General features: G+C 39.0%; 1 protein-coding gene across 1 annotated transcript in view; it reads left to right on the forward strand.

Annotated features, from left to right (window-relative positions):
• WDR70 (WD repeat domain 70) overlaps window positions 1–24,441 on the forward strand; it is a 263,694-nt gene that overhangs the window by 234,470 nt on the left and 4,783 nt on the right. Inside the window, exons 14-17 of the mRNA XM_065406340.1 lie at window positions 12,372–12,472; window positions 13,580–13,659; window positions 16,043–16,159; window positions 16,566–16,728. Coding sequence (XP_065262412.1) covers window positions 12,372–12,472; window positions 13,580–13,659; window positions 16,043–16,159; window positions 16,566–16,728 — 461 coding nt within the window. The remainder of the gene's footprint in view (window positions 1–12,371; window positions 12,473–13,579; window positions 13,660–16,042; window positions 16,160–16,565; window positions 16,729–24,441) is intronic.

Raw genomic sequence — 24,441 nt, forward strand, 5'->3', positions numbered from 1 at the left:
CCCAGGGAATTGTACACGCCCTATTTCCAAAAAGTCAGCTTTCATAGCTGCTAAGTTTAGGGTCCCTGGGCTGGAGCCCGGAGTAGAGGGCGGGCCCGGGCTCCCCCGTCCCCTCCCTGATTAATCACTGATACTGGGAAACAACAGAGACTGTGTGAGGGAGGGTTGTTTCTCCTCACCTCCCTTGCTGGCTTATGATGAAAATGGCTCAGTAGACTGTGACCCTTGCCTCTAGAGAGAGAAGGGCTATGTGAAGGGTCACAGTGAGCCTCTGAGGCTAGCAAAAATCCGTCAGGAAACGCTGGACCCACGGAGTCAAGGACAGAACTTTGTCACAGAAGCCACACATGAGCTCTCTGGCTCAGATCATCTGACTCCAAGTGTAACTATCACATTACCTCATCAATAACTTTCAAATCATTTCATAGCTATTTCATTTAAGTTTTAATAGACATGTTTTAAAGCATCATAATCAGGAAACCTAAATGAAGGGAAACAACTCAAATATACTGTTGCTGCTGTAATAAGTAGAGCTGTGTGAAAATCCAGTGTTTTGCCTATTCCTTTTCAATTCCCAGTATTAACCCTCAATTACCAATTTTTTTCCAGTGGTTCATTATCAACACATGACAAAATGCAAAAGAAACATCTCTTACATACTCCAGTTTACCTTAATAGTGGGATGCTGGCTGCCATTTTTAATCTGATGTATCGAATGGAGCTATGTTCTTCCTATAGTCAGCCATTTCACTATATCTTATTGGTACACTGACTCATCTTAAATACAGCCTTGCACTCTTTGATGGTAGAGGTGGTTAGGGTTTAAGCTACCATTCAAGTACATTCAAATGCATTACGTACTCCTGAAACATGTTCCCCCGCGGATTCTCTTTGCTTTCCTGCCAAAAAATGGTTTATTTGGGAAGCAGAGAAGCTGCACCAGTGCTCACTCACCCCTCCCCGGGGGAAGGGCAGGGTCTAGGGATGCCCAGCTGCCCGAGGACGTTAGTCCTGGCCGGGCTAGGTGGTGGGAGGGAAGAGGACGACGACGATGGAGATGAGTTCCCCCTCCACCTTCCCTGCATGGAGCAGGGGTCAGATCAACCCCAAAAACCTCCCCTGACTGCAGGAAGCTCTCCACTGTGGGCGTGGCAGGTCTTGGAAGGGGGGTCTGGGTGCAGGGGGTGAGGCTCAGTGGGGTGGGGGTTTCAGGTGCGTGGGGGGAGGCTTGGCAGGGGGATTTGGGTGTGAGGGGGTGTGCAGATGCACAGGGGTTGGGCGGACAGGGGGAGCAGCTCAATGTTCCTTCCCTGTACAATGATCTCTCATCCCACTTCCTGGCCCTATCGTTCCTCAACCACAGGGGGAGGGGTCACTGTACGGGGAGCTGCTTCCCCTGTCCACCCAACTCCTGTACATCTGGGCCCCCCTGCTGAGTCTCACTCCTCTGCACCCGGAACCCCCCACTAAGCCCCTCCTACATTGGGAGCCCCCCCACACCTGAGCCTTACTCCTGCGTCGGGAGCTCTCTACACCCGGACCCCCACCCCAGTGAGGCCCAACCAGCTTTATCCTGAATCCCCCTTCCCCAGCATCCAGACCACTCGCTTGAGCTCTCCACACCCAGACCTCCCATCCCCCTGCTGAGCCCTAACCACCTTCACCTGGACTCCCCTGCAGAGTCCCACTCCCCGTGCACCCAGAATCCCCCCCCACGAGCCCCTGTGCATCCAGATCCCCGCACCACACTGCCCGCACCCAGATTTAATCACACAGAACCCTGGTACCCTTGAGGTAATTCTGCACCTATAATTTTTTTAATTCTGCATATTTTATTTCTCAGGATTACAATAACAATATAAACACACCATTTTCAATTATTTTGGCAATTTATTTCAAAATACTTGTCATCAAATAGTTGAAAATGGTGTGATTATATTGTGTTATTTTGACAAATAAAATATGCTGAATTTTAAAATATTGTGCACAGAATTTTTTGGTTTTGGGCGCAGAATTTTTAATTTTTCGTGCAGAATTCCCTCAATAGTCATGACAATCCAGTCTCCCCTGTAAGAAGTGAACTGAGAACTTGGGGATCTAAAGGTGGAGGAGGCCTGGAATTACTTCAAGTCAAAGTTGCAGAAACTATCAGAAGCCTGCATCCCAAGAAAGGGGAAAAAATTCATAGGCAGGAGTTGTAGACCAAACTGGATGAGCAAGCATCTCAGAGAGGTGATTAAGAAAAAGCAAAAAGCCTACAAGGAGTGGAAGATGGGAGTGATCACCAAGGAAAGCTACCTTATTGAGGTCAGAACATGTAGGGATAAAGTCAGAAAGGCCAAAAGCCATGTAGAGTTGGACCTTGTAAAGGGAATTAAAACCAATAGTTAAAGGTTCTATAGCCATATAAATAAGAAGAAAACCAAGAAAGAAGAAGTGGGACCGCTAAACACTGAGGATGGAGTGGAGGTTAAGGCTAATCTAGGCATGGCCCAATATCTAAACAAATACTTTGCCTCAGTCTTTAATGAGGCTAATGAGGAGTTTAGGGATAATGGTAGGATGATAAATGGGAATGAGGATATGGAGGTTGATATTACCACATCTGAGGTAGACGCCAAACTCAAACAGCTTAATGGGACTAAATCGGGTGACCTAGATAATCTTCATCCAAGAATATTAAAGGAACTGGCACATGAAATTGCAAGCCCATTAGCAAGAATTTTTATTGAATCTGTAAACTCAGGGGTTATACCGTATGACTGGAGAATTGCTAACATAGTTCCTATCTTTAAGAAAGGGGGAAAAAGTGATCCGGGCAACTACAGGCCTCTTAGTTTGACATCTGTAGTATGCAAGGTCTTGGAAAAATTTTTGAAAGAGAAAGTAGTTAAGGACACTGAGGTCAGTGGTAATTGGGACAAAATACAACATGGTTTTACAAAAGGTAGATTGTGCCAAACCAACCTGATCTCCTTCTTTGAGAAGGTAACAGATTTTTTAGACAAAGGAAACACAGTGGATCTAATTTACCTCGATTTCAGTAAGGCATTTGATACGGTTCCACATGGGGAATTATTAGCTAAATTGGAAAAGATGAGGGTCAATATGAAAATTGAAAGTTGGATAAGGAACTGGTTAAAGGGGAGACTACAACGGGTTGTACTGAAAGGTGAACTGTCAGGCTGGAGGGAGGTTACTAGTGGAGTTCTTCAGGGATCAGTTTTGGGACCAAACTTATTTAATCTTTTTATTACTGACCTTGGCACAAAAAGTGGGAATGTACTAATAAAGTTTGCAGATGACATGAAGCTGGGAGGTATTGCCAATACAGGGAAGGACCGGGATATCATACAGGAAGATCTGGATGACCTTGTAAACTGGAGTAATAGTAATAGGATGAAATTTAATAGTGAAAAGTGCAAGGTCATGCATTTAGGGATTAATAACAAGAATTTTTGTTATAAGCTGGGGACGCATCAGTTGGAAGTAACAGAGGAGGAGAAGGACCTCAGAGTATTGGTTGATCACAGGATGACTATGAACTGCCAATGTGATATGGCCATGAAAAAAGCTAATGCGGTCTTGGGATGCATCAGGCGAGGTATTTCCAGTAGAGATAAGGAGGTGTTAGTACTGTTATACAAGCCACTGGTGAGACCTCATCTGGAATACTGTGTGCAGTTCTGGTCTCCCATGTTTAAGAAGGATGAATTCAAACTGGAACAGGTACAGAGAAGGACTACTAGGATGATCCGAGGAATGGCAAACCTGTCTTATGAAAGGAGACTCAAAGAGCTTGGCTCGTTTAGCCTAACCAAAAGAAGGCTGAGGGGAGATATGATTGCCCTCTATAAATATATCAGAGGAATAAATACCAGGGAGGGAGAGGAATTATTCAAGCTCCGTACCAATGTGGACACAAGAACAAATGGATATAAACTGACCATCAGGAAGTTTAGACTTGAAATTAGACGAAGGTTTCTAACCATCAGAGGAGTGAAGTTCTGGAACAGCCTTCCAAGGGGAGTAGTGGGGGCAAAAGACATATCTGGCTGCAAGACTAAGCTCGATAAGTTTATGGAGGGGATGGTATAATGGGATAGCCTAATTTTGGCAATTAATTGGTCTTTGACTATTAGCGGTAAATATGCCCAATGGCTTGTGATGGGATGTTAGATGGGGTGGGATCTGAGTTATTACAGAGAATTCTTTCCTGGGTGTCTGGCTGCTGAGTCTTGCCCACATGCTCAGGGTTTAGCTGATCGCCATATTTGGGGTCGGGAAGAAATTTTCCTCCAGGGCAGATTGGCAGAGGCCCTGGAGGTTTTTCGCCTTCCTCTGCAGTGTGGGGCATGGGTCATTTGCTGGAAGATTCTCTGCATCTTGACATCTTTAAACCATGATTTGAGGACTTCCATGGCTCAGACACAGGTTTGATACAGAAGTGGGTGGGTGAGATTCTGTGGCCTGCGTTGTGCAGGAGGTCAGACTAGATGATCATAATGGTCCCTTCTGACCTTAAAGTCTATGATTCTATGATTCTTTTTGTCCTTACTTTCTCTCAAAGGGTTTATAATAAAATGTTGCTTACTTCCTTGATGGGTTAGGCATGAGGTGAAGTCTGCGTTTGGTGAACTCCTGAGCATAAAAATCCAATAGGCTTGGTTAGAATAAGTTTTGAAGGTTTGTAGCAACTGTATGAGCCATACTTGAAGGACAAGAGGTTATGCCAAAGGTGAAGAAGAAAAAGGAGATTTGGAAGACTCACTCCACCAGTGCATAGCTCAATGTGGTAGCCAACTTCCTTCCTTCTCCTGCTATCGAAAGCTTGTGAAGATGCTACATATGAAAATAAATGGGCTTCGCACAAAATGTCATCTTTGGAAGACAAATATATGAGACTTTATGTACAAAACTTAAATCTCTTGGTGGATGTAGGATCAAGGGGAAGCAGTGGCTGATTAGAGTGGAAAGCAATGTGAGGAAATAACTCTGACCTTCTCAATGGGAGGAAATAATTTAAAATATTGTTTGTATAATATGGTATACTATTATTACTGACAGTAGTATTTTATTTATTTATTTACTGTTTATATTGCAGTACCACCCAGAAGTCCCAGTCAGGTTTGTGGTCCCATTGTGCTAAGGGCTGTACCTATACAAATAAAAATGTACGGAGAGCCCAATCTGGGCCAAAAATATCTAAATCTTTGGAGTTTCTGCAAGTAGTGAATAACTTGATCCCACAGCTGTCCTGGGACAAATTATTACCTACATGTTAGATTAAATAATATTTCTGTGTTATCAGGATGATATATGCATGTAGTTAAATGCCATTGGATTCTTGCCAGAATATCAACTAGAATGAACAAAATAGGAATTACAATTATGTCTACAATTTCAGATCACAGGCAGAATTTTAGCAGCAACCAGAAATAAAGAAAATGACAATTGAAGGGAACATTTTTAATTTTCCCAGGTGTTAGCCTAGCCAAGCAGTCCAAAAGAAGAGAGCAGGTCAAGGTGAGGAGAGTGTCTCAAAAATAAAACATTAAAGCTGAAGGATTCAAAATTGGTTAAGTAAATTAAATGATTGAATAAAATGAATTGGACTCTTCTAATAAGAAAAGCCTTGCAGGCATAAAAACTGCAGTTTGATTAAGAGTTCTGCATATAAGACAGTAGAAATTAGGAGCTCATTTACTAAATATTTTTATCGTATTTGTTGTGTTTTGTTGATATGCTTGGCTAGATTTTGCTTTGCTGCTTTTCTCCCTAGCCCCTCAAGTCAAAAACATAGACATTGAATATAATTGGGAACTGTAGAATGTGAATATCGATCAATGAATTAATATTTTTGTTTCTGAAAAACATAACGTAACATGAACGGCATCATAGCTTTAAATCTGTAGGAATGCTTTAGTGCCGGATGATTTATTTATTGTGCATATTCATGCTTCGCTCCATATGTACTGAAGTACTGAAAAACAATAAAACTAAAATAAGCACTGTTCCTTCATGCTTCATGTCGTACAGATGCCACCTTTTGAGCCTTTTCAAATTGTTGGTTCTGTCTAAACTGTCTCTGTACCATTTAAAATCTCAGAATAGATGAAGAATTTTATTTAGGTAATTTACTAATAACCTTCCCTTCCATACCTGGCTCTCATGAATATTATTTGGTAATAAGCTTTCCAATTGTTTCATCAGAACCTCAGCCAAAACTTTACAATCACAGTTTATTAAAGACAGGTCTATAATTAGCACACAACTCAAGACCTTTTTCAAAATCAAAGATATAAATATTTCACGCACTTGGGTTGGAATGAGGAGCACAAGTGCCTAACAGGCTGAATCAAGAGTCTTTTTCATTCATGGGGTTAATATATCAACCATTGAGTAAAATTCATTGAATCCTTGACTTTTCCTGTAGTCTCTTCAGGGTTTGTAATTTAATGATCTTACAGATCTCTTGTACTTTAATCATAGGAGTAAATTTTCAGTGCACTGTGCAAGAATTCAGCATGACACCCTTTTAATGTTAAACTTGTGAAATGCCTTCTCTGCCTCATTTATTTCAGGAGGGGCCAAGTTCCAGTTTGGGTAATTAGTTTTTAATTAGGGTAATTAGTAATTAGGGTTTTTGCTTGCCTAAATTCTCTGTTTCAGTTATTTGCCACTTTCTCTCTCAAACACAGAAGCAGCATATTTCTAGAGCAGAATAGATGCTGCATTCCCTCCTAGAGATGGCTGTATTTAAGTGATAAGTGATGTGATGATCTCAGTCAACCATCTTTATAATGCTTTGCTTTCTGGATGAAAAGTGCTATATAAACGGAAAGTATTATTAACACCCTCTTATTTAAGTAATTCCCAGATACAATTTTGTAAAGCTGGAGGTTAATTTGAAAGAACCTATCATTAAAAATCTTAAGTGACTATTGTAATTTACTCAAAAAATGCAACTGCTAATCTGAAAATTCAAAGATAAGTTTGTATTACAAAAATATACAAAATATGGAATTGCATAAAAAGTTTCAGGAATAAACATCAATCCATTTTTAGTTTATAGTAATTATTTCAAAAGATCAATATTTTTATGTAAATTTCAGCAAAAGATCTCTTGAACGTCCTATAAATTTAAAATAAATCAATTTACTTCCGTTTCCAAAATCAATCTATTATTACCTGAAAGTAATCATGATAATATTGAAGCCAAAAATATGTCTATCTTAAGTTTTTGTAGTGGCTGTTTTGAAGGAGTGGTTAGAAGGGAGGTATAGGACTCTTTCTATTCCTAATCTAAGCATTTCTAATATGCCCTTTGGCTAAAACCACAAATATATTTTTCCCAATCTGAAAATTAGATTTATGCAGTAGATCTCATCAAGGTCTTTTCAAATTAAGTTCATTTGAAGTTCCAAAAATTATTAAATAAGACATGGCCACAAAAGAAAAACATTATATGAATATTCAAAACATGACTAATACTTATCTTTTCTGAGCCCTGTGTCTTACAAATGGATTTTCCCAATCACCGCAAATTTTGGTAAAAAAAAAAAAATGCTGGCCAAATAGCTCTCATAAATTTGAAATGTTTTTTTAGGATTTTACAATGCGTGGGGAGAAACTGGAGGGAGGGCAAAATCTGTTTTATAATAGAAAGTAAGCCTTCACATTAAGTATGGATAGGGCTCCATGACTTCTGCAGCGGCCAGTGTGGCTGACCCTAGCTGACATCTGCAGCTGATCCTGGGGGCGGCGGGAGCAACGGCTGGCCCTTGGGCTCCTCCATGGCAGTGGCCAGAGCAGCCGATGGCCCTATGGGGCTTCCCCCATGGCGGCCGCTGGCCCCCTGGGGCTTCCCCCACAGCGGCGACTGGAGCAGCCACCGCCCCCCCCCCCCCCCCCCGGGGCTTCCCCACAGCAGCTGGTGCTGCAGGCCCCCCAGGGCTCCTCTTGCCCCACCCCTCCCCGCAGCTGCTGCCAAGGGCCCCATCGGGGCTCCCTCCCTGGCCGCTGGTGCTGTGGGCTCTCCCCTCCCCCCGGTAGGGGCGTGCCCCCCCCCCAAGATTCAATCAGGGGTATTTATGGTATAAGTCATGGACAGATCACGGGCACTGATTTTTTTGTTTCTTGCCCATGACCTGTCCAAGACTTTTACTAAAAATAGCCATGATTAAATCATAGCCTTAACTGAATAAACTGCTGCTTCCCCATAATTAATCATCTGCTTCTCAGTAGCAACAGTCTTGATTAATGTAGCCTAATGCAGACTTACTAATTGTTCTTTGTTGGTAGTTTTTTCAGCTGTAGTGCACACACAGCATCATCTTCTGTAAATCTGGTTTCTTTAGTTTTGGATCTACTCTTGTTTGTTGAATGGATAGGAGTTGGGAGATTATATGAATCCCTATGTCTTCCTTCTTCCCTCATTCACGGCTCTGCATGCAGATGGTGCTGAGACCTCTCCCCACCCACCCACCTCTGCAGAAAGGGGATGATCAGACTTGGGATTTGGTTTGGATATGTTCAGGATCGTTAAATGTAGTTTTGACTCAGTGTTCTAGATAAAAATTAGCAAAGGGTCTTGGGCCTGTATCCAGTACTTCAGCTTGTGATATCCTGTAGATGTATTTATCAGAGATTGCGCTATTATAGGAATCCTTTTCTTATATAAAGGACTTCTGCACAAAGCAGCATTGTATATTTCAGGATTATTGTTTGTCATCAATAAGCATTCTTTTCATGTACTATGCAAAGAGGAGTACTTTAAAGAAAGCAACACCAACTTTCACACTGCTGAGCTAGGAAATGGGTTTAAGAGACTTTGTAAAACTTCAGAATCCATGATGCTTTGAGGTTATTCAATTTTAATCATAGCAAGAAACAGTCAGTTAAATCTGGCTGTAAACTAATTTTTGTACTCAGTTGTTAATTATTGTATTTGTACCCATAGTTTCACTTTGAATCTAGAAAACTGTTAATCTGAATCTCTATATAGCCCATACTAGTAGTGGTTAATCCAGTACTTTGTGCTTGTTTTTACAAAGCACTGTCAATCTAATTGCCTCCTGTTTTACTTCTCTGCTAAGAAATAAAATCACCTAAGTGCAGTGAGATCTTGTAACTTGCTGCTAATTACTGTGGTTATGACTTCCAGCCTGAACTCAACTGTCTCTTGGGTGTAGTTGAAACTAAGCACCAGCTGCCGTGTTTGATGCCATTGCAAAGACTAAATGTTAAAATAAAGCAGGATTTTTTTTAAAAATTCATTGATTTTAAAATTAGATGGAATTTAGGGCAGGGCTGGATTAAAGCACACCAGGGCCCTACACACACCATGATGAAAGGCTCCTTATAGCCTTGCCCTGCCCCGTGCCATGGCCCCCATTCTCTTCCAGAGAAGCAGGGGCAGTGGATTGGGGCCGGGATTGTATCTGCATGGGTCAGGCCTCCTGTACTCTCCTCCTGCCACATACACACTTTTGGGATGGAGTGGCAGAGTTCCCAAGAACAGTGGGTTGTAGAGTTATCACACCATCGAGATTCATAGGGAAGTGCATACCTTTCAGAGCTATTGTTTCAGGCTGTCTGTGGACTCAGGCTCACATTCTCGTGCTCGATACACATTTTCAATCTTTTCTTTGCAGGCATGAGGGCTAGAAAATTAGGGTGGGATTTTTTTTAAATGAAAGCTGAGATTCTGACTTCATCATGTGACTTCAGGAGCAGGGTCCCTTGGTTTCAGGACTAAAGTGTCTGTGCTTTAATATATTCTTAGTTTAGGTTGCTCACTAAACACCTACCTACTAAAATTCTAAATTAATTCTAAGAGTAAAAGGCAAGTTAACTCTGAGTCAGGATATATGCAGTGGTTACTAATTAAATTCTTTATAATGTGAGGATTTTCTCCTACTATCTTCACATATTTAGTGCCCAAGCCTGCAATGTTCCGTCATCTGAGTAGTCCGTATTTGCACAATTGACTTCAGTGGGACTACTTGTATGAAGATTTATAAAGATTTAGTCCCTAGGATTCAGTATTTTAGTCTTTCAGGGTAGTGTATACTTCTGGTATGATCCTAAAAATCAACATGAGTATTCTTTGTCCGTGTTGTAAAGTAGATTTATACACCAGTGATATAGTAAAGTTACTTGACTGTTCAGAGCTTGTATCCGCTCAGTTTTGAATAAATTACATTCTGGAGACATTTTACTGTTTCAGAAGATTTATAATGCTGTGTTTTATGGCAGTTTCTTCTGCCTGCTCTGAAACACGTGCCACAGTGTTTTTAAGTGTGCTGTGCATGTTTGACAAACTAGTATTGTAGCAATTCCCATCAGTGCGTGAGCCACAATGTCTCAAGATTTGTTTTTGTTGGCTGGTATCCAGTACCATGCTATAAAATACATTTACTTGACAGAAGAAAGTGGTGAACTGCATTAACTACAAAGTTTTTAAAGGCTGGCTAAACACATGCAATAAATATTAATAAACGAAAAGGCCACTTACCTTTAACCTTGAATTCTGCTATTAGCCTGTGTGTGTTTTAGAATTACTGTAGCATTTGAGTAATAACTGATATTGCAACAAATAAGAATTGTGGTTTTTTTTAAATAAACAGCTTATTAACAGGCCTACATTGACTGCATTGGTAACTTGTTATAGCAAGTGACGGATTATGGCGATGCTGAACTTCAAGAAATTTAACTTTACATCCTTACTAGTTGCTACCTATAAAATGAGCTTTGACCTTTAATATGGTTGTATATTTAACCTTGCATACCTCTGGAAGCCTGGAGAGGTGTCATTTTTTTAAACTATTGTGTCTGTGTGATGTGTGGGATGAGATTTATATTAGGGATGTTTCAGGCTCTATTAACTGCCACTTCATTCAGGCTTGGCACTGTGAAACCTGTTTCTCAATAAATAATTGAGAAAAGCCTGTATTTATCTTATAGCCAAAAGAAAGTCCAACTGATTAGGGCTTAACAGATTTATGGTTTTTCAGGATCAGGCATTCCACTAGCATATTAGCACGTGGCTCATATTTAACATCCAAACGAAATTATATTAGGGCTAGGCCAGGTATGGGAAGGAAAATTGGGATTGGGACAGGGAAGTATTGGGGGTGGTGGAAGGCTTGAAAATTGGCAATGGGGGAATATATAGCCATTCACTTAAAGGTCACAGAAGTAATATAGTAACTCCCTAAAATGTCTCCAGTCTCCCAAGTTACAGTATTCTATTTCATTTACACTCCCTATTATAATTTAAATTGTTATACTTCTCTTGTTAAAACTAAAGTGAACACCTGTTCTGTGGCTTGTATAAGATATTTTATACAAAAGCACTCTTTCTCACGCCCCATCTCAATAGATATATAAATATAATTTAATAAACAAATTATTAGTCCAGGTTGAAAGGTTCTCTTGGGCAAGGTGGAACAGTAGGCTTGGGAAGGAGGTTATGAAAGATGATTGAGCACATTTCAGTGAAATAATAACATGAGCATGAATCCTTTTAGCTCTAGATACATTTATTAGATAGTTAATACAAGTCCTGTCAACACTATAACCCTCAGTCTTAGCGTTTATTTATCCCTTTATAAGGTAGTTATCTTTCAAACAACAAGCACTCTCCAATTATCTAAATACATAAAGTCTGTTGTTTAGGTGAACATTAAGATTTGTTGTCCCTCATAGTAAATAGTGGTCTTTGCTTTATTTACCTCCTCAGTCAATCATCTTGACCTTTCAAAGAGATTTTTCATCTTGGTTTTGTAATTCAAACTGAAATCTAGTTTTCATAGTTTCATAGATTATAAAGCCGAAAGGAACTGTTGTGATTATTTATTCTGATCTCCTGTATAACACAGGCCATAGGACTTCCCTGAATTAATTTCTGTTAGAACTAGAGCATACCTGGTGATATGTCATATGGATGAATATGTTGTGTGTGTAAAACAACAAGCTACTAAGGCGCTGACAGTCTAAAATCAGTTTGTGTACTGATCAAAATAGGGGTGGGAGGTATCATCCCAGGAGTATAGGCTGAGGCATTCACTATAGGCAGAGACTGAAATTGGATTAGTTCTTTAGGACATCCTGGGGAAAGAAGAAATCAGAATGAAAACTGACTGTTTTTAAGTTGTTGCAGAGTCAATGAGTGAGAGAGCAGCATTGCGTGTGAAAGTTTTAGTTCTATATGGAAGAAAGCCTATATGAAGTAAGACTCAGGACAAGGGCTTAATTAATTACTTTAAAAAACCCTCGCAAAGTTGTATGCTATATCTAATTTCAAGAGCTAAATGGTTTGAGACACAAAAACACTGATCCAATATCAATATGTAATTTTATTTCAGAGTGTTGTGCGTTGTCTTTGGCATCCCAAGCTAAACCAGATCATGGTTGGTACAGGAAATGGATTGGCTAAAGTATACTATGATCCAATCAAAAGCCAGAGGTATTTAATAATTACATTATTATCATTAAAACCATGTTTTTTTTCTCAACCTGAGACTGACCATATTAAAAGGTGAGGAAATTAGTTTATGATCATTTGTGAGGCAGTGAGTCAAAAATAGTAGCTTATGATTTTCAGAAGCAGTGCATTTTCCATTGAGCCTCTGATTCCACTGTATACTTGGATATTAAAATTTGGAACTTTATCTGAGGTTTTGAATACTTTCCATGAGGTTCCATCAGTGTACTATGTGGAAACTGCATTAGGAATGCCCAGCTAGCATATCCCTCACAGTCCCCAAAGACTGTTGAAGTGGTGTTTGTAAAAAGACTGTTTAATGTAGTCATACTTGTTTTTCTGAAATAGCATTTTGTTTAGGAGTCCAACTCTTAGTTTGAATTTCAGAGAGCGCAATTGATTTTCTGATTATCCTTTCCCTCCTGTACGTATAAAGATTTGTTCATTTGCATGCTCAGATGCTTCTCTCTCTAGCAGCCAAACGAGTATTATACTCTAAATTTCAAGTTTAGTTTATATCGGATGCTGATTGTAACCTGAATGCTTGATTGTGGGGACAAGCTCAGGTTCCCAAGATTTCTGGGACCCAAGTTTAATTTTTTCTTTCTGTGTATATTTTTGAGGGCTTTGTAGTGATTTTACGTCAGAGCCTGGGTTCCTGCTCCTACATAAACAAATTCTTGTGCTTTCTCTTCTCTACATGCATGGGAGACATCCTGTAATGGAGGAACCTTGCCTCTAAATTCAAAAGATGCTCACGGTGCAGAGCTGTCTTAATGTAACTAGGAAGTCATGTAAAATGCAGGAGGATTCCAACCCTGAAGTCTGAATGGAAGAGGTGCACTCTTGTCTGTGGGCTGTGGACAAGCAAAGTATAAGATGAAACTATCACATTAATTTCCACCTCTGACTTTAAGCCACATTATAACAATTTAATCAACCTCTCGAGCCTCTCTTACATGCATACACACAAATGTAGTCATACATTTGTAAAAGTACTATTCAACCTGGCAGGAATTTTATCTTGAACAAACACTTTCTACTTCTATTATAATGAAATAAATTAAGCCACTTTATTTTTTATCCTAGGGGAGCAAAATTATGTGTAGTTAAAACAAAACGAAAAGCCAGACAGGCAGAGACTCTTACACAGGATTACATTATAACACGTAAGTAATTTAAACATATATTTATAAGGTGACCCGTATTCATTTCTCAGGCTTTTACCTTTATATTTCCCCATCTCAAAAAGTCAAACTATCACCGTATTGCGCATTGTTTTTACACTTCATAGGAGACTAGGTATAGCTCAGAAGCAGTCCACCATACTACACATCAAATGAAAATGTTCTTGCATATACCCTGTATAGTTGTTAATATCATTATTTACAAGGTGCAAATACAGACTTGATCTGATGAAATTCTGAATGGGCCAAAGTTTTCCTTCAGAAAGCCAGGCTGGCCTTTTAAAGTTTATATATATTTCATACAAAAAACTCCATGAAAAATACTTTGAGATTGCAAAGATAAAAACTTAGAAGTCAGGGAAAGACAGGATTAAGGTGGTCTGTGCAGGTTGATGCAGATCTCTGACACTTGGGAGCATACACAGCACCAATAGAATGTTCACAGACTGAAAGGACAAGTCTTGAAGACATTCTACTAAAAATGTGGAAGTGGTGATTTTCCAGGTCTTAGAACTCAGCCAAAGATATGTGGAATTTTTATCTGAACAGATAAAACACCACTCAGAACTTCTCTCCTGCAAAATAACAAGTTTCTACTAAAAACTGTGAAGATGCTAGGGCTGTTCAAAGAAATGGTCAAAAAAATTGTTAACATTGGCAAAATTACCTATTTTTCCGGAACCTCACTCTTGGAAGGAGCTAACCCATATTTACTGAAACTTTCCAAATTTCAGTATGGAAAATTTCCCCCCTCAACAGTTAGTTTGGCAAAGTTATAAGCACATGAAAAGAGGGGCTTTATAATGGGTAATTTTAGGCAACCTTAACTGTAACATCGAACAGCCTATAATAGAAATAGTGTCTATACTTTCATTAATCAATGTTTGCATTCGAAAGTGCTTCAATTATGCACATTTTCAAAAATTGGAACCTAAAAATCCAGCGGGACCACAGCCTCTGAGTCACTTAGGAGCTTTTAAAAATCCCACCATTGGGTGCCTAAGTTTGGATTTCTCTAGTTTTTGAAAATATTAACTTTATCATGAGGATTTGTCTGGTTCTTTCTTGCACATAATTGTGGAAACCTAGTAAGAATAGATCCATACAAAGTAATGCACTGAAAATGTTTCTAAACTGATAGAATTTGGAGTTTCACTTGACAGTTTTTTTGTAGGTTTGTTGCTTGTTTGGAAGCTTTTCAGAAGCCCCTTCCTTACAGGGAACATAAAGCATCGTTTTACCAAGAAAGCCCAACAAACCATATTTGAATTTCAGAATTGCATATACTGATTGCTTAAAATGCAGGAATGCCACTTGAGGGATTAGGTGTTACTTTTAAAATACAGGGATATTATTACTCAGCTGGATTTTCCTCAAACAAGCTTGACTCCACATATGGCAAAATCTTGGATCTGTACATTGGTCACCTCAAATGCCCTGTGCAAACTGATCAAGCTCATTACTTGCCGACAAACTGTTCAGACACGTCATACTTCGTGAAGTCTGCAAAAATAAACTCTAAACATTTATTCCTAAAGCTCCACAGCCGTATCATCTGGGTTGTGATTTCATTACATCTAATAAATTAAGCAGACCTCCCAGAATAACTCGGAAAGAGATAATGATGATTCAGTGGATAGTTCTGATTCAGTATAGAGCCAGTGCCCCCACATTAGAGGCTACTGTGCTGCTGAAGATACTGTCTTTTTGTTGAGAGGTTAAGAACAGCACACTGACAATTTGTGGCCATTAAAAATACCAGGGCAACTTTCTCAAGAGGTGTTAAATCCTGGTGTCCTGGCCAAATACTGACTGCAGTAATTAGGTCCTGCCAACCCACATTTACCTCGTTTCTTGGGGAAAATTGATTTTGGCAACATATGCAGAAGTGCATCACAACTTGGATCAGGGAGGTGATAATCCCCCGTCTGTCACTTTGCTGTAAGACTGTGCCTGGAATTTTGATGTCTCAGCACCCAATATTAGAAAGATGTAGAAAAACTGGAAGTTCAGAAAAGAACAAGTGGTTGATCAGGCAACTGGTGGGCTGACCCAACAGAGGAATGAGCTAAATAAGTGTAAATTGCCCAGGCGATTTATTAGACTAGGGAATAGTCCTTGGAGAAGTTGTGGAAATCTGGTTGCTTTAGACTTTTAAAAACAGACATGACAAAGCCCTATAAAATCTACTGTGATAAGCCAATGTGGAGGTATGTAAGAATGATGTCCCTGGCATTGCACAAGGGATGGCATCCTCTCCATGTAAGGGTCAAAAGCAATCTGGCCCATAGGGTTAGAGATGTAAAAGTAAATGTGGTTGCTAACATTTAGAATTGTTTTCCTAAACTGTGAATCTTCTCTTTAGCTCATGCCCTTCCAATGTTTCGTGAACCACGGCAACGAAGTACCAGGAAACAGTTGGAAAAGGATAGGCTGGATCCCCTGAAATCTCACAAACCAGAACCTCCAGTAGCAGGACCAGGTAACCCATGTTTAGTCTTTTTAGATTGTTATAAGTAAATGGGAAACTTATTTCAGAGTTCTATAAGTAGTTTTGCTCATGACATTATATTTACATTATAAGTTGTTTGGGACTGGGAATTCTGTCTTTATTATGTGTGTGTACAATGGCTGGGGTGCTACTTCCATACAAATAAATAATAACAACGACTAACTTTTTGTTTAGGCCCATAAAGTATTCAATAGAACACTGCTGTGAATGCAACTCTAAATGCTATTTTCTTTTCTTCCCCACATCTCTTTTCTTTATAGTAATATGTAAGTTCAGTACACTACTAGATCAGTGTTACACACACAGTACTTCACATTTTGCCTATGTGTTCATTACTCTCACTCTCAAATATATATATATATTTTTTCAATTATAGGTCGTGGGGGCCGTGTTGGAACTCATGGAGGTACATTGTCATCATACATAGTCAAGAATATTGCACTGGATAAGACTGATGATAGCAACCCCCGAGAGGCCATTTTACGACATGCAAAGGAAGCTGAGGATAACCCCTACTGGGTTGCTCCAGCCTATTCTAAGTAAGGAAACAATTTTAAAAAAATACAAGCAATATTTCTTAAAGCCATTGGGAGTTTGATATAAACAGAAAATATAATTTTTTAACAGCATTCTCTGCCTTTTCTGGATTATTGCCAATAATATATAAACTAAGAGTATGTCAGAGCTCTGATACGAAGGCAGTGTGTACAACACATCAAATTGTTAAAAGTATAAATTTTTACAATTTCCATTTTTAAAAACTAACCTTTTAGTGCTAGAATACTATTTTAAAGCTTTCTAAACTTACTGTTTCTCATGGTCCTAAATCTGTTACAGTTAAACTCCACGGTACTAAGTAATCCTGGCTTTATAGCTGGAGGATTACAATAGTACCAATACATATTTTTAAAATCTCTAACACTTTCTAAAGTAGATGTTCCTCTAAATTGTGTGTCATAAATAGCATGGTGTGATGTGGATGTATTAATATTTTCAAGATTTTTAAAGATTCACATTACACAATCATGTAGGTATGTATACATGCTAAAAGCCAGACCCATGTTACAAGACCTGTGCATCTACTTAAGTTAGCTTGGCTTTATAGGTGGAAGGATACTAAAAATAGTTTTTTTCCCTAAAATAAGTGCTCCAAAATGGGGCATAAACAAAAACATGAGTGCTTGTAGTGGTATAATGATTTAACTGGCAGGAGTCTGGGTTGACCTGTAGAATATACTTTTTGCCATTTATGAGTTTCGTTGCCATGTCTAATTCTTGCCCATAAACTTTTATACCAGCAATATTCAATGCATAATATGTGTGTGTCTGGTGCATATACATTACATATAAGGGCATTTAAACTATGGAATAAACTCCCTCAACTCTTTGCTTACTTGTAAGATTCTAAAACAATATCCCACATTTTCTGTTTATAATTTTTGTTTATAAAAATTGCCACTGCAAAAGTTTTTTTTCAAATTATTATTTATTATTATTTAACTCTTAACTAGCACTTTTCATCTGTAGATGTACAAATGCGCCACAAAAGAAGGTAAGTATCAATAATCCAATTTTACAACTGGAGAAAATGAGGTATAGAAAGATTAAATGACTTGCTCAAGATTACATAGCACGCAGAGCCAAGGGCAGAAGCCATGTTTCTTGACTCCCAGTCCAATGCTTTTAGACAATGCTGCCACTATGTAAATTTTACTTCTGTAATGAGAAGATGATTAAGAAAAGCCGAGTTTGAAAGTTACCCATAGTATGTTAACAGGGATGGGTATTTGTGATGTGGACACTGATCCTCTGATCTGAGTACAACTTCTTCACACAGACCATTGAACAGCTATCATCAGGCAACAGTTCTTGGTCTCCATTGACCTAAGCGGGCTTTGAACTGGGAAATATTAACTTTTATAACATCTATGCCAGTGTTACAAAATATATAAAATAAATGAATAATGCAATACTGCCTACATTTACCAGCCCAAAAGAAGTACTCTTTAAAAGGATAATTCTGTGAAGGTTACTGTAATGGAGATGCCAAGTACGGTGGTTGTTTTTTTCTTATTTGGAGATTCACATGTGCTTGAGATGAAATTTATTCTGAGTCTAAATTCAGATATTTTTACTTAAAATATATAAATATCCCTTCATAAAGAAGTAGATAGGACCACTCATACCATCAGATAGGTAAGTACCCCCGTGTATATTTGGCTAAGTAATTTCATTGATGAGACATTGGGTTTCCATCCCTGACACCTGTAATGTAATAGACATGATGAAAGTTTTAAAATGTAGTAGTATTATAGAAGGCTCACTGTGTCAGGTGGGCAGATCTTGTTACGGTTTATTGTTTAAAAATGTAGCTGCAGGGGAAGAAAAGAGCTGGCAGAGAAGTGGGGAGGATGTAAGTCCAGAATGCTATTAGATTACACACCAGACAGTGATGTGGGGGGCGAGAGGAGAGCTTGGACAATAGCCAGCAGCATGCTGGCTTGACAGCTTGGTCAACGATAAATTTCATGCCAAAGAAACTGCCATTATCCCTGCTTAAGAAACTTAATTTTTAAGACAGGTTTCAGAGTGGTAGCCGTGTTAGTCTGTATCAGCAAAAACAATGAGAAGTTCCTGTGGCACCTTAGAGACTAACAAATTTATTTGGGCATAAGCTTTCGTGGGCTAAAACCCACTTCATCAGATGCATGGAGTGGAAAATACAGTAGAGAGGTATAAATACACAGCATATGAAAAGATGGGAGTTGCCTTACCAAGTAGGGGGTCAGTGCTAACGAGCCAACAGGGAATGAACAGAACAGGTAATCATCAAGTGATCCATCCCCTGTTGCCCATTCCCAGCTTCTGGCAAACAGAGACTAGGGACAACATCCCTGCCCATCCTGGCTAATAGCCATTGATGGACCTATCCTCCATGAACTTATCTAGTTCTTTTTCGAACCCTGTTATAGTCTTGGCCTTCACAACATCCTCTTGCAAAGAGTTTCACAGACTGACTGTGTGTTGTGTGAAGAAATACTTCCTTTTGTTTGTTTTAAACCTGCTGCCTATTAATTTCATTTGGTGACCCCTAGTTCTTGTGTTATGAGGAGGAGTAAATAACACTTCCTTATTTACTTTCTCCACACCAGTCATGATTTTATAGGCCTCTATCATATTCCTCCTTAGTCGTCTCTTTTCCAAGCTGAAAAGTCCCAGTCTTATTAATCTCTCCTCAGATAGCAGCCGTTCCATACCCCTAATAATTTTTGTTGCCCTTTTCTGAACCTTTTCCAATTCCAATATAGCTGTTTTGAGATGGGGTGACCACATCTGCACGCAGTATTCAAGATGTGGGCGTACCATGGATTTATATAGAGGCAATGCGATATTTTCTGTCTTATTATCTATCCCTTTCTTAATGATTCCCAACATTCTGTTTACTTTTTTGACTGCTGCTGCACATTGAGTGGATGTTTTCAGAGAACTATCCAAAATGACTCTTGGTAACAGCTAATTTAGAACCCCTCGATGTGCATTACTTTGCATTTATCAACATTGAATTTTATCTGCCATTTTGTTGCCCAGTCACCCAGTTTTGAGAGATCCTTTTGTAGCTCTTCGCAGTCTGCCTGGGGTTTAACTATCTTGAGTAGTATTGTATCATCTGCAAATTTTGCCACCTCACTGCTTACTCCTTTTTCCAGATCATTTATGAATATGTTGAATAGGATTGGTCACAGTACAGACCCCTGGGGGACACCACTATTTACCTCTCTCCATTCTGAAAACTGACCATTTATTCGTATCCTTTGTTTCCTATCTTTTAACCAGTTACCAATATATGAGAGGACCTTCCCTCGTACCCCATGACAGTTTACTTTGCTTAAGAGCCTTTGGTGAGGGACCTTGTCAAAGGCTTTCTGAAAATCTAAGTACACTATATCCACTGGATCCCCCTTGTCCACATGCTTGTTGACCTCCCCCCCCCAAAGAATTCTAATAGATCGGTGAGGCATGATTTCCCTTTACAAAGACCATGTTGACTGTTCCCCAATAAATTATGTTCATCTATGTGTCTGACAATTTTGTTCTTTACTATAGTTTCAACCAGGTACGGAAGTCAGGCTTACTGGCCTATAATTGCGGGATCACCTCTGGGGCCCTTTTAAAAAATTGGCATCACATTAGCTATCCTCCAGTCATTCGGTAATTTACCAATTTAATCCATTTAACAATTTAATCCATTTATCAATCTGTTATTTGACCAGGCTTTTTTATATATATATTTCCCCATGGGTGATTATTCACTTAATGAGAAAAATAGAAAATTCTTTACATAAGCTAAAAAAATCCCTCACTACATATTTAATCTTTTCCCCCATTCCTGGTTTTTAAAATAATTTTAAACAGAGGAGACTACTAGGTCCAAGTTTTTTTGCTGATCCCTTCCTTTAATTTTCATAATTCTGTAATTGTGATGACTGGGTTTGAGTTCATCTGGTCCTGATTCATAGTGGTAGGGTTAACAAGTATGTCAGATTATCAAGTCATGGCTATAATTGACACTGCACTTTGAGGTTTTCCTTTATAATAAACAGTGGGCACAGAGCCAAGCAAGTTGTGGTTTACCCTCACATTCTTAGTCACAAATAATATAAGTGATGTCTCCTCACAGTCATACCATTTGCCTGAAGCCAGCTTTATTCTTTAGTGAATGAATCCTATCCTATAAGTAACAATAATTTAAAAGAATTTGATCTATGAACTTTAAATTGCAGTGAAAACATTTGGGATGATACACTCTGGTTTTAAATACTAGAGGAAAATGATTGTGCTTTAACCTCTGACTTCTACAGTCAGAATCAGGGGAAGTCCTTTTTATAAGGCTTATCGGGGCTGATCCTCTTGACATTTTAAACTTCTCTGAAAGAACAGCACGATGTCTTCTGGAAAGAGGAAAAGAAATCTTCATGTTAATTAGTTACTCTTTATGTAAAAGCCTCTGGATAGAAACACAATAGTTCTGGCTTGATCTGCTGTATTTGGTAGACTTTTTTCATTTTTATTTGAAAGTACAATAAGAAAAAGCCATACTTAAATAAATCAGGTGTGGGAGAATATTTTAAATTAGACTTTTTTCTTCAAAAATAACAGGAGTACTTGTGGCACCTTAGAGACTAACAAATTTATTAGAGCATAAGCTTTCGTGGGGTTGTAGCCCACGAAAGCTTATGCTCTAATAAATTTGTTAGTCTCTAAGGTGCCACAAGTACTCCTGTTATTTTTGCGGATACAGACTAACACGGCTGCTACTCTGAAACTTTTTTCTTCGTTTACTAGTTTTGAAATGCTTTATGAAACATACCTATTACACAGCTTATAGTCCACATTTATTTTTTGAAAGTCTCAAAACTAGCAGTGAAGATTAAATAAAATTACACTGCTGTAATAAAAGATTGACCTATTTTTTAAAAAATAAGAATGTTTTCATAGGAAAATTGCTGGTCTATATTATTTAACTATATTGCTTAGCTATGGTAATTAATTACACTGCTCTACAGCCAAAATGCTTCTGAAATAAATGTAGTCAAACTTCACTAATTCTGGGTCACTGAGAACGAAAATGATGCTTAAAATTGTTGATTGGCTCTAGTTTTCAAGATATGCTATTGGGTCAGTATATACGACCCTTGACTTGGGAATGGCGGAGGATAAGTGCGTTATAAAGGGAAGGGATCTCAATTTAAACCAGAAATGACTAAAATACATCTTTGACTGGATCTATGAATAAATCTATGATTGGGTTTGGACAGTACTTGCTTTTTAGGCAAAACAATGAATGATGCAATCTGAAGCTGGTATTGCGTCATACATGATATGAATTGCATCATGTTATTCCTAGAAGTCATGGATGATGCAATCATAATGAAGCTTACATCATTCTGCTGAACAAATTGCTCTATATCAGCTCTAGAAATCATACAGTGTCGTGATCTCTTATTTGTCAGTGTTTGATTTTGCAAAGGGACACATTTCTGTTTAGCCAAAGTGAGCAGAGATGCCTCGTACTTGTGAACAGTGCAGAGAACTTCTGCTATGTTTGTGGTGAAGTGACTTTTGCATCACAAAAGTGCAGTATAACCACTATGGTTAAGAAAGCCTATCACCTTTATTTTGGCTGCAAAATTGGAGATCAGGACAAGAGGTGGGACCCACACATATGCTGCAACACTTGTGCAACAAATCTTCGCCAGTGGTTGAACAGGAAAAGGAAATCTATGCCTTTTGCAGTGCCAATGATTTGGAGAGAGCCAACAGATCATACCAGCAATTGTTACTTCTGCATGGTGCCTCCAGTTGGGAAAGGTGTGTCAAAGAAGAAAAAGTGGACTGTGCATTATCCAAACATTCCATCAGCTATACGCCCAGTACCCCACGGAGAAGGACTGCCGGTTCCTGATGCACCAGAATCATTCTCACTTGAGTCAGACGAGGAAGAGGATGAAACTTCTGGTCCTGAACCATCAATGTCACAGGACCCACATTTTCTCCCATCCTCCTCCTCTGAACCACACCTCATAACACAAGGTGAACTGAATGACCTTGTCAGGGATTTGGAACTACCCAAGAGTAAGGCAGAGCTGTTGGGCTCCAGACTACAGCAGTGGAATCTCCTGGCAGGTGATGTTAGGGTTTCCATGTTCCGTGACCGTCAAAAGGATCTTGTCCCATTCTTCTTCATGGAAGGTGATCTTGTACCTGCAACAACATCGATGGTGTGATGGCAGCCCTCAACATCGTTCACGATCCAGATGAGTGGAGACTGTTCATTGATTCATCGAAGACGAGTCTTAAAGCTGTTTTACTGCATAATGGCAATGTTTTGCCATCAATTCCAGTTGGTCATGCAGTCCATATGAAGGAAACCTATGACAACATGAAACAACTTTTGAGGTGCATAAACTATGACCAACATCAGTGGCAGCTTTGTGGCGATTTGAAGGTTGTTGCTCTCTTGCTTGGTCTGCAGACTGGATACACAAAGTACTGCTGTTTTCTCTGTGAATGGGATAGTCATGCAAGAGATTCCCACTACATCAAGAAAGTTTGGCCACTCCGACAGTCATTGGAGCCTGGGAGGAAAAGTGTTCAGCATCCACCACTTGTTGAATCAAGGAAGATTTTGTTACCACCCTTACACATCAAGCTGGGTCTGATGAAGAACTTTGTCAAGGCCATTGACAAAACACAAGCAGCTTTCAAGTACCTCCGTGGAAAATTTCCAAGGTTAAGTGAAGCTAAGATAAAGGAAGGTGTCTTTGTTGGTCCTCAGATTCGTGAACTTCTTCGAGATGATGCATTTGACCATGCACTGCGTGGCAAGGAAAAAACGGCATGGAAAGCCTTCCAGTTAGTGGCAATAAATTTTCTCGGAAACAACAAGGCAGACAACTACAGGTTGTTGGTGGAAAACCTCCTCAAGGCATACAAAAGCCTTGGTTGCAACATGTCACTAAAGATACATTTTTTGCACTCTCATCTAGATTTTTTTCCACCGAACTGCGGAGCAGTGAGCGACGAGCACGGCGAGCGATTTCACCAGGACATTGCAACAATGGAGAAACGCTATCAGGGCAAATGGAGCCCATCAATGCTTGCAGACTATTGCTGGACAGTGACAAGAGATGCTCCATTTAATGAATACAAGAGACAAGCCAAGAAGCGTCGAGTAGACACTGAATAGGACTAAACTATGTACAGAATAGTTTTTTGCCTTTTGTTTCATAATAAATTTTATTTATATAACCCTTTTGCTGATTTTTAAAGTGTTACATAAACAGGACAGGTGAAATATTATCATGTAAAGCAACCATAAACACATGAAAAGACCTAGGTTTACAATTTATGATTAAAACTCTACTATCTACACAATATACAAAGACATAAAATGTAAAAACTTAAATATCTTAGAAACAGTAGCCAATCAGTTGTTTTAATTGTCATATTTGAATTCAGCACATCAAAATACATAATAAATAGCACATTTTATCTCTGAAGCAGACGACTTCTCAAAAATTATAGACCAGTGTTATTTAAAGGAAACAGTGAAGTTAAAACATTTTTTAAAGTTCTTTACTTACATTCTGACAGAACCATTTTTTCGAAAAACTGACAAAAATTGATTTATTAGGACTGGTTGTTTAATGTTTTTTAAAGTTAGTTAAAATCAATTCGTCAATGAAAATAAG

Source organism: Emys orbicularis, chromosome 6 (genome assembly GCF_028017835.1).
Source record: "Emys orbicularis isolate rEmyOrb1 chromosome 6, rEmyOrb1.hap1, whole genome shotgun sequence".
NCBI lineage: Eukaryota > Metazoa > Chordata > Testudines > Emydidae > Emys > Emys orbicularis.